Below are 20,103 nucleotides of genomic sequence, written 5' to 3'. Positions count from 1 at the left end.
GAGGGAGACGCAAGAGGCAAGACAAATGGGAACATATGTATATGTATAACTGATTCACTTTGTTATAAAGCAGAAACTAACACACCATTGTAAAGCAATTATACTCCAATAAAGATGTTAAAAAAAAAAAGACTAAAGGTGGCATGGGTTTAAAGAAAAAAAAAAAAGAAACAAAAAAGGCTTCTTACTCATTATACACTTTCCAGGCATTGCATCCATGCTGTGACATTAGTTCCAGATTCTCAATTCGAACTGCCTGATGCTCTAACTGGGCCATAGAATTGTTTACGCATTCTTGCCACGCAGTAATGTCATTTTTCTGACCCGAGGAAGGGGCTGGAAGTTCATATCTGAAATTAAACAACAATGAAATAAAACCACATATTCCTCCAAACCTTTCTTTCTCCTTCCAACAGAATGCCTCATGGGTCTATGCACACTGTAAAAACTACAGAAGACTGAAGATAAGATGCAGACCTTGCCATAATAAGAAATCTATTTATCCTAAGAAACAATCAATTTACAAATAAGATTTAGCATCATTATACACAGTAACAAAAAACTGTTCACTTCAATGAACAATTCAATAAGCTACACTCTGCATTCATATAATGTACTGTTATATTAGCTATTAAATGTTATTAAAGAATAGTTAAAACATTAAGATGTTTGTAATACATTAAGGGAAAAAAGGATAGAAAAAAATATGCACCTACATCCATCCACCCTCCCACCCACGTACCTACACCCCTCTAGAGAAAAAATGGCAAAGGGATATAATAATTTTTATATTTTGAACTCAGTCTTTTCTGTCTTCATAATACCCAGTGCTTCAACACTGCCAACATAGCCAGCAACATACACTCTTCATAAATCTCAGCTCATCACTGAGTTACTACAAACTAACTTCTAATTTCCATTTTGTTATTTTTACTAGGTATTGTAAAACCTCCAAATCATTCCTATGAAAATTTGAGGGATATGCAACTGGGATTAAGAAGTGATAAACCATTTTGTTTAAAAAAACAAAAACAAAAACAAAAAACAAGCTTTACACATGCATCATGAATGCAGCATTCTGGGAACTTCTAATCATAACCCACAGTAAGAAATATTTTACACTGTGATCCAGTACACAAATACACACAGCTGAAGAGAAGTTTCACAAAACAAAACTTACCTTTACATGCAATGCATTCTGGTATTTTCTATCCTACTTCCTTAAAAAAGTGCTGTGTTGTCTTACTAAACTTACTTCACAATCTACTGCTTAAAAGATCATGACCTACTTATAGGTTCAAAATATACTGTTATGAAGGAGTTACTATCATGAAAATCTTTAGAGCAGAAGCACCTGGAAACAGGAGAACTGAGGAGTCCTAGGAGTTTTCCTGCCTTTATCATTCAAGCCAGTTAGGAAATGGAGCACAAGAAAAGTAAAAATCTGGTCCTTTGGTTCTATAGACTCAAATCCCTCTTTTAATCTGCACATATGGTGAGAGGATAACCCTATTGTTCATGTGGCCCTCTCTGCTCTGCCAGATTAGTTACTGGTTCTCATAATTTCATAGTTTTCTTAGAGCTGAAGGGGACCTCAGATGTTAAGCAACCCAATTCTCCAATTTAGTGAAAGTTAACAAAAGGGTGTTTTGGTTTTTTTCCTGAAACAGTTTTGTTGTAAAGTGGTACGGGAAGGGAGACAGTAGAACCAAAGTCAAACAATGCAGGTACTCTGAGTTAACTAATGTTGCCTGTGTAAGAGTGAAGCACTACATGTCTAATCAGGAACCTTTCCTCGGGAATTCTTAAACATGAACTTAGTTACAATTTACCATTCCCCTGTTATTGGATTTTAAAATAGTTTGCATTTTTAAATAATGGTGCAAAGAATATTTTTGAACATTAACACAAGATTATATGAACCACTATTATAACTGTTACATGAAAAAACATAAATGCATAAAAACAGACAAGAATTTTTTCTTTTCCACATTTATTGTAACATGGCTACAGCAATTTTACTAATAAATTAAAATTAAACAATGATTTGAGGCCAGTTGAACCCAGAAAATAGGACTTACCGTTTCATACTGAGCAATTCAATGGGTTGTCGAGCAGCCAATCTTTCAAATTCATTTCTCATTATGTCGGTCTGATGTGTAAATTGAAGAAAGAATTATTTCCAAAATCATATCAACAAACTGTATTACTATCCATTATTAACGAATCATTCCCCTTCCCCCCAGGTCTTCTCTGCAGTCAGTGCTCTCTAGAATCTGGAGAAGTGCACAGGCACACACACACTTCATATGTAAAGGGGCCCTCAGAGAAAAGGATTAATCCTAAATCAGTGGTTCTCAGTCCAGCACACATTTAGAATCAAATGGGAGTTTCGAAAACAATTCCAATACAATTCACATTATCACTCCTCTCCCCCACTACAGGACGTGATTATAACTTTTGTTTTTAACTCACCAGTTGATTGTAAAGTCAAGCCAGTGTTGAGAACTATGGATCTAAGTATTCACTGGGGGCATGGGAAGAGAGAAGAGGACTTGGGACATAAAATAATTTGCTTTAGCGCTATGAACCTAAACCTATACTTTCTTTTTGATCCTGGCTGCTCTTTTCACTTTACTCTTTGCAAAGGAGTAACAGGGGAAGGGACAAAAGGACCTGGTTCTGCTGTTTGCTCTAACAATTTTTTAAAAAAATGTGGTATAGCTCTACCTCTTTAAGTCCAGTGTTTTGGTCAACATGCTATTCCATTTAGACTAAAGAGAAGGCAAAAAAGACCTTCCAGAGGTCACATTCCTTGCTTAAAAATTGTGCATTAAGCATGTCTTCATTGGAGAAAGCCTTTTTTTGGACTATTGCTGAGTTTCACACAACTCTAAGAAAATGTGGTACTTAGTTTCCTGTAGAAACTAAGGCATTCTATAGCTAGAAGGCTATGCACAGTGACAGAGTAAAAACTAACAATTAGGTAAGACAGAAACTACAAAAATATAGTACAAGCAATCTTCAGCCACATAACATCACATGGCTAGTAAATAACAGATCTGGAATTTTAACTCAACTCTCTTCAAAGAATGAGCCAATGCTCACAGGGCTAAGTCATAAAAAGAACTCCAGGCATGAACTGCACACATTAAGCATTCATTAAACTGCCTTAGGCGCTCTTCATACATTCAGTGATAAATATCTGGGTCCCTATTGTGTGCCAAACACTGTTTTAAGTGATGAAAATACAGTGCTGAAGAAGACAAAAAAGATCCCTGTTCACAGAGCATTCTCATTCTCAGCTTAGACAGGCTTTCCTCAGCCATCCTATCTAAAGCAGTCACCCAGTCACTCTATATCACATCATTACTTTAATTCTCTGTATAGCTTTATCAATAATCGGGTATCTTCTGATTTATCTGTCTCCACACTCTAGAATTTAAACTCCTGTTCCCCAATAACTCGAATAGAATCGATTTTCAGAAACAGTTGTTAAATGAATTAATGAAAGAGCAGTTCAAAGGCAGTTTGAGGAGTGCTTAAGGTCTTGGGCAAATTAGTTAGCCTAAGCTGCAGTTTTCCCATCTAAAAAATTGGGATAATAAACATACAGTTATATAGTTCACAGAGCTGTTTTTAGGACTGAGACAGTGAACCCAGTACACTATTAGCTTCTACTATGAAAAAGCATTAACTAATCAGTATACTAATGATAAAAGCAGGAAACATAGGTTGTATCTAAAAGAGGTAAAAAGAAAACTGGCTCAAGTATTTAAAAGTTTGTGACTGAACGTAGTTATCTAAAACTTTCAGAAATCAAGCTAGTAAGTACCCATTACTGTCCTTAGTTCTTAATGTGATAACATCTATATTTGGGCAACATCATTTACAAAACGCATGGGAAAACAGCATGCCATAGGAACATCTCTCTCCTACTTAAAACTTAACCAATATATATATATTTTTTGCTGTACGCAGGCCTCTCACTGTTGTGGCCTCTCCCGTTTCGGAGCACAGGCTCCGGACGCACAGGCTCAGCGGCCATGGCTCACAGGCCCAACCGCTCCGCGGCATGTGGGATATTCCCGGCATCAGCAAGCGGACTCTCAACCACTGCGCCACCAGGGAAGCCCCAATCAATATTTTTTTTCATGTTACTTCAATAGGAAATCCTGCGTTTTAATAACAGAATTCTTTCATAAATAAATGGTTAACTGTAATGGGGGAAAAAACGGAACATGTATGTACTAAAATGCCTAACAGAATCCATTAACTTAGAAATGATATTTTACATTTCATTCAGCTAATTAGACCCTAAATAGTATTTTGGGTGCACTTCTAGGCTAAATATCTAAATGGTGTGATATGGTTCACTTAGATATGATTTATCTCCACAGTCATTCACGTCCACCCAGTAAATATTTAAGACTTTTGATACAAAGGCCGCCCTCCAGTGGTTCTCAGAGGCTTAGGTAATGAGGCTTCTGTAAATATATTAAAAAAACCCTAGATCACTTGTTTTACAGTAGTCCTTAATTAGAGAGAAGAGGATCCCTTTGAGAATTTACGGAATAAACCTATCTCGGAAAAACGTAACACTAATTTTTGCATTGTTAGGTCAGTTCGCGGAGCCCCAGAAAGTCCTTCCGTGGATCTCAGAATAAGAACCCCGGGGAAGGTTCATCTGTGTAGCTATTTTCAACTGACTGACAATATCTATACAACAGGGTAAGTAGTAGCTAAGCAAGTAACAGTTAAAGCTGGAATTTAAAATTCACTTCTACGTGGCGAAGGCTCTCGATCCAAAATAAGGATTCACAGGATCCTGGTTCATACGCAAGGCTCAAAACATCACACTTACTTCAAAAGCGGAATAATCCGGGGCTGTCAGGTAGCTCAGATAGTTCTTGGTAGGTCGGTATCTGCGCGTTTCCTCCTCCACCAATGCCGCAGCCTAAGAACGAGAACAGGGGCCAGGGTAGAGGCAGCATATTGTTAAGCGATTCTTCCAGCACTAAGGGCCAGCGAGCGCTGAGTCAGTTACACAGACACCCCGAACTTACCGCTTCCCGCACACCAGGCGCTTCATAACCTTGGTCAAAATACGGCAGCGCATCCACCACAACCTCTCCGGCCACCAAACCCGTACCCGCCATTACTAGGTCCGCCGGAGTTTTCCGGGTCTGCGCGGGCTCAGGTTCACTTAAATACTCCTGCGCCCGACGCTAACGTAATGACGTCGCCTGCGCATCAGCTTCGGCGCCTGCTAAGTTAATTCTGAGGGCGCGCTCGCTAGAAATTGCCCGGCCATTTTGTTTTGGTCGGACTTGACGTCACGTCGTGGTTTCCCCGAGTCAGCGGTACATTTCAACTTCCTGTCCCCGCGTGCTCTACCGTTTTGCCTCCGACTGCCAGCAAAGTAGAGAGGAGTTGGGACTTTTGGTTTGCTCCAGGACGCTGATATCTGGGTGGGGAATCCTTTAAAACTTTTGGAGGGAACTGGCTGCAGGATTTGGCGGGGAGAAAGATACTGGTTTCCCACCTCGGCTTTACTCTCCTAACCTTCCACCTTCTTCCGTTAAACTTCTCTCCCTTTGCACTTCCTTGCTGTACCCCCACCATTCTTCGTTCTCGGCGCCCCGAGGGTCTTTGCACTAAGTGCAGTTCTTTCACAGATTCTGGAAGTGGGCGCTAGTCTGTAGTTAAAATTGCGAAGCTTTAGACTCTGCCTAACAAAACGAACTTGATCTCGCCCCCAGGGCGAGATAACTGCCCGCTAATCCCATCGTTTAAAAAGACTGATTTCGCCTTCAGTGCGTGTATAAAATCCAATCATTTTGCCTTTAGAACTTCCGGTAATAGAATAGTTTCTCATTGCCTTCGACCACTCCTGCTACTGCTGGTGCCCAGTCTCTGGTCCCTGGCTTCCAGTTACTTTTGACTAAGCAGGGAAAGACCAAATAAGGTAGTCGGAGTATATACCGTGCCCGGTGTGCAAATCTAGACCCCGACTTTGCCAAGAGCCTGGAAATGTTGGCCATGGTAATTAAGCTTGGTTAGTCTTGGATCGATTATCTTTTACCTACCATTAGATAAATGTGTTAGCTATAGATTTAAGTGAAGTAAAATATCTTTACAGCTTAAGCAATTTTATTTCAAATTATCCAGGAGATCCATGGAATTTTTTGTGTTTGTTTATTCATTAAAAGATCTGTAAACATTTTATCCAAATTTTCAGCGATTATTTTACAAATGTGTCCAGAATTTGTAATACTTTACAAATAAAAGATAAAACAGACTGAAGAAAAGGAAGCAGCTTCAGATCGCAGGGATAAGACTCCCATCCCTGAAGAAAAGGTCTCCTCACAGAGGGATGTCTGGGATCCACCACAGTAACACCTTATACCCCCATTTTATAAACACTCAATTCCCAGTTACTAATTGTTCCCTCAGGGTGGGAGTGTCAGAGGAGACCAAATGGGGAAATGTCTGGTAAAAGCCCCACTGAGGTAAGCTGCTTAATAAACTTTTTTTTTTTTTTAAACATAGGCTTAGTTCTATTTTCTGGACCCACATCTATAGGAATTGTATTATACAGCACCCATCTTAAATGGTGTCTGCTTCAGATCCATTCACGCACACCTGAATGGGTTGTAATGACAATACTGCACAAGTTAATAAGTTGTATCATGACACAACTTATAATGCTTTAAGTTTGAATAAATATCTTTTTTGCCAGTTAAAGCCATCAGTAGGAGTTGAAGAAAACAAACTGACACTTGCTGTAACATTTATCAATTAGCGTTAACACCAATGCTGACAAATTCCTCTTTCATACCACTACTACTACTTTAGATATTAAGGGTTGGAGTGATTATGTGGTGTGTGCCCAGGAAATGTCCATATTCTGAGTCCAATTTAACTAGAGCAAAAAGTCCAACATTTCTAGAGGAACCAAAAAAAGTCTCATCTAGACACCTATAGTTTGAAGTCCCTTATTCTCAGAGCTGCAAGTTGACTCGTACACTTCAGCTTAAAAAACAAAAACAAAAAAAAAGCTTTTTCAATAGCTATAGTCCCACAGAGTTCAAATTTCCATCTGTAGGAATAACCAACTTTCTATGTGTTCATAAACTAATAGTCCTGGCTTCAGTTTAAAGTTATTTAAACTCTCTGAATTCCATTTTCCTCATTAGTAAAATGCAGATGCAAATATCTCATAAAGTTGATTTAAAGACTAAACAAGATGACATACATACATGTACCATACATGGCACATGGTGGACACTAAAAAAGAAGGTAGTTCTCATGCCCTTAAAGGACATTTTCCTGTTAGGTATTTATTTTTTTCTTTTCTTGTTTTTGGCCATGCCACGCAGCATGTGGAATCTGCATGGGGGATCTTAGTTCTCGGAGCAGGGGATCAAACCCGTGCCCCCTGCAGTGGAAGCGTGGAGTCTTAACCACTGGACTGCCAGCGAAGTCCTCCATTAGCTATAATTCCCCAAAGTTTAATGTTGACATGCGTGGGACAAGCTACCCAAGTGCCACACGATGTGGAGGAGGAGCTATAAAATGTCTATTTTTATAAGATACTCAATAACAGTGATAATACATAGGGCTTCCACGTAAGTGAGATTCCCCTAGACAGAGCATTAGACCAAAAAAAAAAAAAAAAAAAAAGAGGAGTATAGTCCTTAGTTCAGCTCAAACAGCCCATAGGTTTAAAGCAACCATGGTATTTCAGTGATGAGAATTATGTGTGAAGGGCTAGTCCTCTACTTTTATCATGCCTCCGTAGTACCTTAAATGCAGCACTTTTCTCATTGTGCTCATCTTTGAGCTATTTTTAAAATGCAACACCACCTCTTTCTTGTAAAAGACAAGTTCCTTCATAGACTAAGTTCAAAACACAAAGAATGAGCTCAAGAATCAAAAAGAAAGGCCACTTAAAAAAAATCTGGAGGCAGAGTAAAGGGAGCATTGGTTCCAGACTACTCCCAACAATTCTCCAGTGATTACTACAGCAGCAACAGGAGAATCCTCCTCCGAGAACCTGGCCTGCTCTGTAACCTTTCAACTTTCAAGATTTTGTAGAATACTTCAGGGCATCTTGACTCTTGGAAAAATAGTTTCTTTGTCACTTTCTGTTCTATTTAGGATGGAGGCTGTCAATCAAAGATTTCATTTCTTCTGCAGAAATTTCATTTTACTTCCTAAAGGAAAAAAAGTAGAGTGAACTCTCATTAGTTCATTTTTATTTATTATACATTATTTGAGGCAAGGGATTAAACCTAGTCATTCAGAACAGCCCAGAAGTAGGCTGCCATCTCAAGCTATCAGTTGATGTGTTTAACCACCAAAAAAAACCCAAACCAAACCAAACACACTCACACACAAAATCCCCACATTTCTAATTGTAGAGGTAGAAGAGAACTGAGACATCATCTAATCCCATGGTTTTCAAACCTGACTGTAGGTTAAAATCAGCTGTCCTGCTCCCCAGAGATTTCATGGAGCCTGGTGTGGGGTGTGGGGTGGATTTTCTTTTTGTTTTTTTCTTTTTCTTGCCGCACCACACAGCTTGCAGGACCTTAGTTCCCTGACCAGGGATCGAACCCGTGCCCCTGCATTGGAAGCATGAAGTCCTAACCACTGGACAGCCAGGAAATTCCCTGGATTTTCATTTAAGTTCCCCAGAGATTATAATATTGTAATCAGAGCTGATAACCACTGATCTAATCTAACACCACGGTATAAAGATGAAATACAGCCCTAGGCATAATTTGTCCATGGTCTCTCAGCTAGTTAGGGGCTAATTTTAATTGGGGGGGCATATATTTCAAAGATCAATATAAATACCATAGAATACAGGTTCTTCATTGTTTGGGGCTACCACACCACTGTTCTCCTACATCATACTGGATAATTAAAAGTTAACTATAATTGAAAAATCATAAACAACTGTGTTTCCTTATGAAGAGTAAAATTAGAGACTTGCAGGAAATCCTGTTTTGCCTCAGATGCCCTCTGAGCCAGGTTTTTTTTTTTTTTTTTTTTTTTTGCGGTACGCGGGCCTCTCACTGCTGCGGCCTCTCCCTTTGTGGAGCACAGGCTCCGGACGCGCAGGCCCAGTGGCCATGGCTCATGGGCCCAGCCGCTCTGTGGCATGTGGGATCCCCTCCCAGACCGGGGCACGAACCCATGTCCCCGGCATCGGCAGGCGGACCCTCAACCACTGCGCCACCAGGGAAGCCCTGAACCAGGTATTTTTAACCTGGAGTGTATGGATGGGCTTCAAGGGGGTCCATTAACACCCTAAAATTATATGCATAATTTGTTTGCATGCTCCAAGTATATTTTTCTGGGAAAAGGTGCAGATTTTAATAAGATTCTTCCAGGGATGTGGCCTAGAAAAGATTAATAATCATGATATGCAAAATTCTTATATCATGAGGGAGCTTCATCTGAGGAAAACAGCCCCATGGACGACTCTGATGGAGAATCCTAACCTCTGAGAAAGAGTTTTGTCTTTCTCCAAAAAACTTTGGAAATAGGTTCATGGTTTCTGGTCACCCTCCTTGAGGTTATATTGTTGATGTGATTATAAAGCTTTTGTGATGAGGCATGCTTACCACAAAAGTTTTATGTTTTTTTTTTAAACTATATTTATCTAACAGGAAAACACAGCAACTTACCAAGACTCCGCAAAATTCTATTCACTCCACTGGGCTCAGACTCAGGAATTGTTTCCAAATACTGGAGGGCCCGGACCTCAAACAAACCTACAAGAAAAACTCATGTTGATGAAACTGCCATACGTTCAAGACTGAAAATCAATTGAATAAAACTCTGTACTCACTACCAATGTACTTCCGTAGCTCAAACAGTATCACAAAATAAATGTTTCCCATAATAAACAACTCATAGTGAGCCCTTGTAGCTTTATGCTATTTTTTGTTTATATTATTTTCAAATCTTTCAAGTACTCACTAAATACAGAAGGAGAACTTTATGATGAAACTGACCTTTCACCCCACTTTTCCGAAGCTCTCGGTCCTGGATGAATCCTGCAAACATCTGAGTTTCCATGAAGAGATCCAGGAAGTGGCGTACACTTCGGGAGGTGTGGGATTTACGGAATGGCTCCCTTTGGAATACACGCTCCCCACGCTCAGTGACAGTCATGCTCAAAGAATAATGTCCCACCAGTTCAACAAAAAACCTGACAAATGCTTCAGACACCAGAGAGTTGAGTGTCACATCTTCTGCAAAATGAACGAAAAAAGAAAGAAGGGGGAAAAAAATCCCCTAAGTTTTGTGTTTATAGGGACACTGGCTCCAGTTATAAAAGTGACGCCTAGGGGATCATAGATTAAAGGACAGAGAATAAATGTAGGAATCCTCATTCTTAGCTTTCTTGTACTCTTCATGACCTGAAAAAAAGCAAATGGCTTATATCCTTACCTTCATGTTCTTCCCACGCATACTGCAGTCTGCACATCTGTGATTTCACTGTAATGGCTCTTTCAAAGGCCACCAGTGAAAACCAGCCAAATTTAATCTCCTTTTTTATTTTTATCCTCCTTTAAACTCTATGCTGCATTTGTGCTGACCTCCTCCTCATTCCTCTTGACTCCCACAACTTTATGCTCTCCTGATTTCCTGATTCCTCTCCTGCCTTTATGACCAAACATTTGTTTTGCTCTTGCCTCTTCTTCTTCTTCCTAGGCATGGTCTTTGAACCCCTTCTCTTCAACATTCCTTTCCTTAAAGAGCTAACTGGTATATATAGAGAGAGCTGGCTTTCTTTGTCAGTAATTCTCAACCTCAGATCTCCAGTACTGATATTTCACCAAAATTCACTTTCTACATTTTCAGGCTACCTATAGGTGATCATCATTCGGCTGTCCCATTAGCACTTACATTCCATTTGTCTAAAAGTCACCATCTAGGGAATTCCCTGGAGGTCCAGTGTTTAGGACTCTGTGCTCTCTCACTGCTGAGGGTATGGGTTTGATCCCTGGTCAGGGAAATAAGATGTTGCAAGCTGCATGGCACAGCCAAAAAAAAAAAAAGTCACCATCTCAGGTCCTTTTGGGAAATTGGTAGACTACAAATCAAATAAACAATACATGCCAAAAACCAAATTCATTATATTTCTCCACCAAATCAGTTTCTCTCTCAACTTTCTCATTTCATATTGCATCATGATTATTCCATAATAAATAATAATGTATTGAGTGCTTTTACAAATTTTAAAATAATCCAGTGAGGTAAGTCTATTATTTCCCTTTTACAGCTGAGGAAACTGAGGCTCAAATCAAAGACATTCTCCAGGGTCTCCTCATCCAGTACCATGGAGAAGCTGCAGGACTCCCAAGTCAAGTGATTCTTAACCACTATAATATAGCACAATGTGTTGCCTTCCAGGTTCCAGGCTCAAACCTCAGGTTCAACTTAGACTCCTCCTTTTCCTCCCATATCAAAATAGTATTCTTTTCCTCACAATGTCTCTTGCTCTCTCCCATGGGCTGACTGGGAATCTGGGACCCAGTTTTAATCAGACTTCTACCATGAAGCAGCTGTATAATAGTGGGCAACTTGCTTTACCTCTCATGGCCTCTCCTTCCATATCTGTATAATGAGGTGGCTGATTAGGCAATTTCTGAGCTCTCTTCCAACATTACATTTTTACTTTTTTTTTTTAAATTTCATTTTTATTATTTGGCTGCATCAGGTCTTAGCTGCAGCGCGTGGGCTTTTCTCTAGTTCTGGCACGTGGGCTTAGTTGCCCCATAGCACGTGGGATTTTAGTTCCCCAATCAGGGATCGAACCCATGTCCCCTGAAATGGAAAGCAGAATCTTAACCACTGGACCACCAGGGAAGTCCCTACATTTTTATTCTAATCTAGATTTTTGTTGTATTTTGTTCAACAGACTGCCTTCTCACCTCTTTCTTTCTGCAGCTGAGAATCCATCACTGCTTTATCATTAACACTTTTGCCCCACTCTCCCATCGCCTCCAGTTACTGTCCCATCTCTCCTCCAGTTCGCAGCAAAAATTTCTTGGAAGAGTTGTTTATACCTGTTGTACCTACTTTCTTACACCTAATTCCCTTTCTTTAAAAAATTATGTTTTTCTATAACTTATCTTCCGTTCTTTGTTTCTGTTTTAATGAATAACTTTATAGATTCTTGTAACATGTATGACTATTTCATAAGATCACCAGTGAGATGAGCACACAAGTGCCCACCACAAAGCGTAGACTAGAACATCACGTGTATCTCTGAAGTTCCCTGTGTGATGCCCTCTCAGTGGTGTTCTTCCCCTACTTTGCAGTAGAGGGTGACCATTATTTGTAATTTTGTGTATATCATTTGCTTTACATTACAGTCTTACCATACACATCCAACACCAACAACATATTGTTAGGTTTTGTATGTCTTTGAACATTATATAAAACATTATATTCTTCTGCAACTTACTGTTTAATTCAACGTGGTGTTTAAAAAATATTTATTTGGCTGTGCTGGGTCTTAGTTGCGGCACGCCGGATCTTCGAAATGTGTGTTTTTAAGCTTCTTTTTTTTTAATGCTATATTCTCCCGTCAGTGGACATTTAGGTTGCTTCAGTTTTTGCTCTCACATACAATACCACTATAAAAATTATTGTACTTGTTTCCTAGTTGTCATGTGCAAGAGTTTCTCTGTGTATATATCTAAAATGGAATTGTTGGGTTGCAGGATATGTACACCTTTAATGTTACTAGATGATGCCAAATTGTTTTTCCAAAGGGGTTGAAGTAATTTACACATTCTCATCAACATGGGATACTGTCAGACTTAAATTTTTGCCAATATGGTGGGTATAAAATGATATCTCACTGTGGTTTTAATTTACATTTCCCTGATTTTGATGGGGTTGTGTATCTTTTCATATATTTATTGGCCTTTCATGTTTCCTCCTCTATGAAATGACTGTTCATATCTTTCCCCCATTTTCCTCTTGGGTTTTTCATCTTTTTACTTTTAAATTGTAGGAATTTTAAAAACTAAATTCTAGATACTATTCCTTTGTTAGTTATATTTGTTGAAAATACCTTCATCTAGTTTATAGCTTGTTTTTTATTTCTTTTAGGGTTAGGGAGATTGGGGTTGACATATATACACTATTGATACCATGTATAAAACAGATAACTGATGAGAACCTACTGTATAGCACAGGAAACTACTCAGTGTTCTGTGGTGACATAAATGAGAAGGAAATCCAAAAAAGAGGAGCTATATGTATACATACAGCTGAGTCACTTTGCTGTACTGTACAAACTAACACAATATTGTAAAGCAACTATACTCCAATAAAAATTAAAACAAAAATAAAAACAAAAAAACCTAACTGTTTCCTCTTTCCTTCATGGAATACTTTCTTCACTCAGTTTCTACAATATCACATACTCCTGGTTTTTCACCTACTTCACTAGCTGCTCCTTTTAGTCTCCTTTGCTGGATCCTTCTCCTCTTCCCAACTACCAAAAGTTGGAAATCTAAGCACATCATTCCCAACCAGGGCTCACCTTAAGTCTTTTTAATTTTCTCTCTATACTTACTCTATTGGGCTATCTCATCTGATCCCACAGCTTTAAAATAGCGACTTTTAAATGTATGTCTCTAGCCCAAATCTTTCCTCTGAATCTCAAATTCATGTATATAAATGCCTACTTGATATCTCCAGCTGAAAGTCTGCCAGGTATTGGATGTCCAATAGGTATATCAAACTTAATATTAAAAACTGAACTTTTAGTTACTCCACTAAACCTGCCCCTTCTCTAATGTCCCCCATTGGTAAACAGCCTTAGTGTTCTCATCTGTAGAATGGGGATTAAATCATAACACCTGCTTCATAAAGATATTACAAGGATGAAATAAGATGTATGCTAAGTGCTTAAAACAATGCCTGGCACAGAGTAAGCCACCCAGAAAATATTATTCTTCCTTTTATTCAACAAATACTTATTGAATACCTATTTATTTTAATTTTTTTTTTTTTTTTTTTTTTTGCGGTACGCAGGCCTCTCACTGCTGTGGGCTCTCCCGCTGCGGAGCCCAGGCTCCGGACGCGCAGGCCCAGCAGCGAACATCACGTGTATCTCTGAAGTTCCCTGTGTGATGCCCTCTCAGTGGTGTTCTTCCCCTACTTTGCAGTAGAGGGTGACCATTATTTGTAATTTTGTGTATATCATTTGCTTTACATTACAGTCTTACCATACACATCCAACACCAACAACATATTGTTAGGTTTTGTATGTCTTTGAACATTATATAAAACATTATATTCTTCTGCAACTTACTGTTTAATTCAACGTGGTGTTTAAAAAATATTTATTTGGCTGTGCTGGGTCTTAGTTGCGGCACGCCGGATCTTCGAAATGTGTGTTTTTAAGCTTCTTTTTTTTTAATGCTATATTCTCCCGTCAGTGGACATTTAGGTTGCTTCAGTTTTTGCTCTCACATACAATACCACTATAAAAATTATTGTACTTGTTTCCTAGTTGTCATGTGCAAGAGTTTCTCTGTGTATATATCTAAAATGGAATTGTTGGGTTGCAGGATATGTACACCTTTAATGTTACTAGATGATGCCAAATTGTTTTTCCAAAGGGGTTGAAGTAATTTACACATTCTCATCAACATGGGATACTGTCAGACTTAAATTTTTGCCAATATGGTGGGTATAAAATGATATCTCACTGTGGTTTTAATTTACATTTCCCTGATTTTGATGGGGTTGTGTATCTTTTCATATATTTATTGGCCTTTCATGTTTCCTCCTCTATGAAATGACTGTTCATATCTTTCCCCCATTTTCCTCTTGGGTTTTTCATCTTTTTACTTTTAAATTGTAGGAATTTTAAAAACTAAATTCTAGATACTATTCCTTTGTTAGTTATATTTGTTGAAAATACCTTCATCTAGTTTATAGCTTGTTTTTTATTTCTTTTAGGGTTAGGGAGATTGGGGTTGACATATATACACTATTGATACCATGTATAAAACAGATAACTGATGAGAACCTACTGTATAGCACAGGAAACTACTCAGTGTTCTGTGGTGACATAAATGAGAAGGAAATCCAAAAAAGAGGAGCTATATGTATACATACAGCTGAGTCACTTTGCTGTACTGTACAAACTAACACAATATTGTAAAGCAACTATACTCCAATAAAAATTAAAACAAAAATAAAAACAAAAAAACCTAACTGTTTCCTCTTTCCTTCATGGAATACTTTCTTCACTCAGTTTCTACAATATCACATACTCCTGGTTTTTCACCTACTTCACTAGCTGCTCCTTTTAGTCTCCTTTGCTGGATCCTTCTCCTCTTCCCAACTACCAAAAGTTGGAAATCTAAGCACATCATTCCCAACCAGGGCTCACCTTAAGTCTTTTTAATTTTCTCTCTATACTTACTCTATTGGGCTATCTCATCTGATCCCACAGCTTTAAAATAGCGACTTTTAAATGTATGTCTCTAGCCCAAATCTTTCCTCTGAATCTCAAATTCATGTATATAAATGCCTACTTGATATCTCCAGCTGAAAGTCTGCCAGGTATTGGATGTCCAATAGGTATATCAAACTTAATATTAAAAACTGAACTTTTAGTTACTCCACTAAACCTGCCCCTTCTCTAATGTCCCCCATTGGTAAACAGCCTTAGTGTTCTCATCTGTAGAATGGGGATTAAATCATAACACCTGCTTCATAAAGATATTACAAGGATGAAATAAGATGTATGCTAAGTGCTTAAAACAATGCCTGGCACAGAGTAAGCCACCCAGAAAATATTATTCATCCTTTTATTCAACAAATACTTATTGAATACCTATTTATTTTAATTTTTTTTTTTTTTTTTTTTTTTGCGGTACGCGGGCCTCTCACTGCTGTGGGCTCTCCCGTTGCGGAGCCCAGGCTCCGGACGCGCAGGCCCAGCGGCCATGGCTCACAGAACCAGCCGCTCCGCGGCACGTGGGATCTTCCCGGACCGGGGCACGAACCCGTGTCCCCTGCATTGGCAGGCGGACTCTCAACCACTGTGCTACCAGGGAAGCCCCTGAATACCTATTTACTGAATGCTGTTTAAAGTACTGGAAATACAAAACAAATAGACGGTCACTGCTCTCATGGAACTTACATTTTAGCACATCAGATAGTAATGAAAGCCATGGAGAAAAATAAGGTCAGGGAGGAGGACAGGACGTGCTAAGGGAACAGGAACAATTTTAAACAGGACAGTCAGAAAAGGCCTCACTAAGAAAGTGACATTTGAGCATGGGCCTGCAAGAACAAAGAGCAGGAGCCATGTGGATATCTAGGGGAATAGCCTTCCATACATGGAACTGAGCAAGTGCAAAAGTCCTGAAATAGAAGGGGACTTGGCACATCTGTGGGTGAGCAAGAAAGCTGACTATAAGCTTATGAAGGCACAGGCCATCTCATACTACTATTGCATATGCTTTGGCAGGGTGCTGGGCATTGGATATTTACTGCCTTGACCTTAAATCCTCAGACCACTTGTCTCATACCTTGTAAAAAATTCTGCTCCTGAGCCAAAATTTCATTTCGTTCTTCCAAAATCTGTATCAGGGCAGCTTGGAGTTTAGGTGGTAGAATTTCATCCTCATCAGATACCTTAAGAGAAGAAATGGAGATTTTCATGAGCTTTGAGAGAGAAAGTCTCAAACATGCCCTATTTAAGTCCCTCAAGTTCCACAGGTGGCTTTGTATATATTTTGGCTGAAGAGTCAGTCTCAAGCTTCCTTCCCTACATTGAGCAGAATCCACAAAACTTATGGCGTATACATCTTCATTACATTTAAGAAAAATAAATCATATGCCTTATAAAATTTTCTGGCACTTTCCCACAAAATGTTTCTCATCTCCAAGTCTTATGCTATATTACAGAGATCATCCCCAAATAAATGGTGCTTCACATGTGATGAGCTGACTGATTCTGAAAAAAGACAGTCTTGGGAAACATTCTTTTCACCCTGCGCTCAGTGCTCACAAACCTACATACAGGTTACATACAGAGGGCTGCTCTAAAGCTTTACTAACTCTCCTCTCCACTTCACTATCCAGAATAGTGACCACTTCCTTTCTGCCCCTACTGTATCTTGTATAAGTTTCTATTACACCATTTCTAAAACTTTATGGCTATGTCTGCTCCCTCTCCCCTCCCCTTTAAACTATCAGTTTGATCCAGAGGGATCAAACTGAGTATCTTACTCATCTTTAGTTTCTGACTGGCTAACAGAATATCTAGAAATAATTGGTGCTGAATGCTTGTTAAATTTAATTAAATTAGAGACCTATACATCAACCCATAAGACTTGAAGGGAGGGTTACCTCTTTTGAGAATGACATTTAATCTGTTTCCTCCTTCCCTAAATTGGGACAGTCAGCTATGAACCCAAATCAAATTTTTCAGGTCAATCTTGTATGATTGGCCGCAGTGTCAAGTCAAGTATGTGTAGGAACTATAAGTCTTGCCTGAGTCACCTTCTCTAAGTACTTTCAAATATTTTCTGGCCAATTATACCCAAACATTATGTAATCACCTCCTTTGTCACTCACCTCCTGTAAGAACTTGTCTGCACAGAGATCAACTATCAGCACCTATGGAATAAAGGAGCCAGACAAGTTAAACCAGAGACATTCACAGAGGAATACATTAGACACTGCTAGATCAGGAAGAGTGTTTTGATTCTTTCATGCAAATGGGAATAGTTTTAAATAAACTTAAAGGTTTGTTTGTTCTGTTTTTTCTTTTTTTAAAAATTGAAGTATAATTGACTTAAATATTATATTAGTTTCAGGTATATAAAGTGATTCAATATTATTATACACTAACTTAAAGTTTTAGCCCATTTAAAAGTTAACTCATCAACACAAGTAAAAAGAATTTCAAGTTAAAAAAAAAAATGAGGGCTTCCCTGGTGGCACACTGGTTGAGAGTCCACCTGCCGATGCAGGGGACGTGGGTTTGTGCCCCGGTCTGGGAGGATCCCACATGCCGCGGAGCGGCTGGGCCCGTGAGCCATGGCCGCTGAGCCTGTGCGTCCGGAGCCTGTGCTCCGCAACGGGAGAGGCCATAACAGTGAGAGGCCCACGTACCACAAAAAAAAAAAAAAAAAAAATGATGGCAGCACACCTAGAGATTAAAAGAGACTAAAAAAACCACACCAACCAAATGTACTGCATGGACTTTATTTGGAACTTAATTCAAACTATTAAAAATTTACGAAATAATTAGAGAGCTGAATACTGAATTTTTCTGATATTGAGGAACTGTTATTAAATTTTTTAGGTGTGATAATGGTATTGTGATTATGTTAAAAATGACCTTATAGAAATTCATATTGCAATATTTAGAATTATGAAATTATGTCAGGATATACTTCAAAATATTATGGGAGAGAGGCAGAAGTATGATTGGTCAAAACTTTGTAAGTATTTAAGAAGGGTGATTGGATTTATTTTACTCTCTTGTTTACATTTACATATGTTTAAAATTTTCCATTATAACAAGTTAAAAAAAATAGGTTTGGGGCTTCCCTGGTGGCACAGTGGTTGAGAATCCGCCTGCCGATGCAGTGGACACGGGTTCGTGCTCCGGTCCGGGAAGATCCCACATGCCGTGGAGTGGCTGGGCCCGTGAGACGTGGCCACTGAGCCTGTGCGTCCGGAGCCTGTGCTCCGCAACGGGAGAGGCCACAACAGTGAGAGGCCCGCGTACCACAAAAAATAAATACATAAATAAAATAAAATAAATAAATAAATAAAAAATAGGCAGAGGAACTGAATAGACATTATTCCAAAGAAGACATACAAATGACTAACAAGCACATGAAAAGGTATTCCACATCAGGGAAATGCAAATCAAAACCACAATGAGATATCACCACCTGTTAGAATGGCTAGCAACAAAAGACAAAAGATAACAAATACTGGCAAGAATGTGGAGAAAAAGGAACTATTGTGCACTCTTTTTGGGAATGTAAATTGGTCCAGCCACTATGGAAACAGTAAGAAGGTTCATCAAAAAGTTAAAAATAGAACCAGCACATGATTCAGCAATCCCACTTCTGGGCATGTAACCAAAGGAAATAAGATCCCTATTTTGAAGAAATAGCTGCACCCCCATGTTCAGTGCAGCATTACTTACAACAGACATGACAATGGAAACAACCTAAATGTCCATCAACAGATGACTAGCTAAAGATGTCGTATGTGTGTATACATACACACACACACACACACACACACACACACAAACACAATAGAATATTATTCAGCCACAAAAAGAAGGAAATCCTGCCACTGGTGACAACATGGATGCTAAGTGAAATAAGTCAGGCAGAGAAAGACAGATACCACTTACATGTGGAATCTAAAACAACTGAATTCACAGATACAGAGAACAGATTGGTGGTTGCCAGAGGTGGGGGTGGGGGATGGATAAAATGGTGAAAGGGGTCAAAAAGCAAAAATTTCCAGTTATAAAATAAATAAGTTCTGGATATGTAATGTACAGCATGGTGACTACAGTTAATAATACTACAGTGTATATCTGAAAGTTGCTAAGAGTCTGTCTTAAAAGTTCTCATAACAAGAAAAAAATTTTTCTAACTATGTGAGGTGATGGATATTAACTAAACTTACTGTGTAATCATTTTGAAATATATGCATATATCATATAATATCATTATGCTGTACATCTCAAACTAATACAATGTTATATGTCAATCATATCTCAATAAAACTGGGGGAGAAAAAAAGGTTAACCCATCAGTGTAATAGGGAAGAAGAGCTATTTCAATAAGTGGTACTGGGAGAGTTGGCTATCCATATGAAAAATATGAAACCACCCCTACCTCCTTTTTTTTTTGGCCACACTGTGTGGCTTGCAGGATCTTAGTTTCCTGACCAGGGATTGAACCCACGTCCTCAGCAGTGAACGGAGGGAGTCCTAACCACTGGACTGACAGGGAATTCCCCCTACCTCCTATTATATAAAAAAAAAAAAATCAAGCA

The 20,103-nt window shown here is 38.9% G+C and overlaps 2 protein-coding genes across 3 annotated transcripts in view; both read right to left on the bottom strand.

The window, feature by feature from the left end:
* Positions 1–5,272, bottom strand: part of BCAS2 (BCAS2 pre-mRNA processing factor) — a 16,903-nt gene extending 11,631 nt beyond the window's left edge. The window contains exons 1-4 of the mRNA XM_007119610.4: positions 5,067–5,272; positions 4,865–4,957; positions 2,082–2,152; positions 189–350 (exon numbers count right to left, since the gene is read on the bottom strand). Of these exons, the coding sequence (XP_007119672.1) occupies positions 189–350; positions 2,082–2,152; positions 4,865–4,957; positions 5,067–5,159 (419 nt within the window). The 5' untranslated portion in view covers positions 5,160–5,272. The remainder of the gene's footprint in view (positions 1–188; positions 351–2,081; positions 2,153–4,864; positions 4,958–5,066) is intronic.
* A 161-nt stretch (positions 5,273–5,433) lies between these two features.
* Positions 5,434–20,103, bottom strand: part of DENND2C (DENN domain containing 2C) — a 101,603-nt gene continuing 86,933 nt past the window's right edge. The window contains exons 15-19 of one of the 2 annotated variants that reach the window (XM_007119607.4): positions 17,644–17,685; positions 16,593–16,698; positions 10,032–10,271; positions 9,702–9,788; positions 5,434–8,219 (exon numbers count right to left, since the gene is read on the bottom strand). In XM_007119607.4, coding sequence (XP_007119669.1) covers positions 8,188–8,219; positions 9,702–9,788; positions 10,032–10,271; positions 16,593–16,698; positions 17,644–17,685 — 507 coding nt within the window. In that variant the 3' untranslated portion in view covers positions 5,434–8,187. The remainder of the gene's footprint in view (positions 8,220–9,701; positions 9,789–10,031; positions 10,272–16,592; positions 16,699–17,643; positions 17,686–20,103) is intronic. The other variant, XM_055084376.1, reaches the window with a different exon arrangement.

Source organism: Physeter macrocephalus, chromosome 4, assembly GCF_002837175.3.
Source record: "Physeter macrocephalus isolate SW-GA chromosome 4, ASM283717v5, whole genome shotgun sequence".
NCBI lineage: Eukaryota > Metazoa > Chordata > Mammalia > Artiodactyla > Physeteridae > Physeter > Physeter macrocephalus.
The sequence above is the reverse complement of the archived record's forward strand: the minus strand, read 5'-3'. Positions and strand labels throughout refer to the sequence as shown.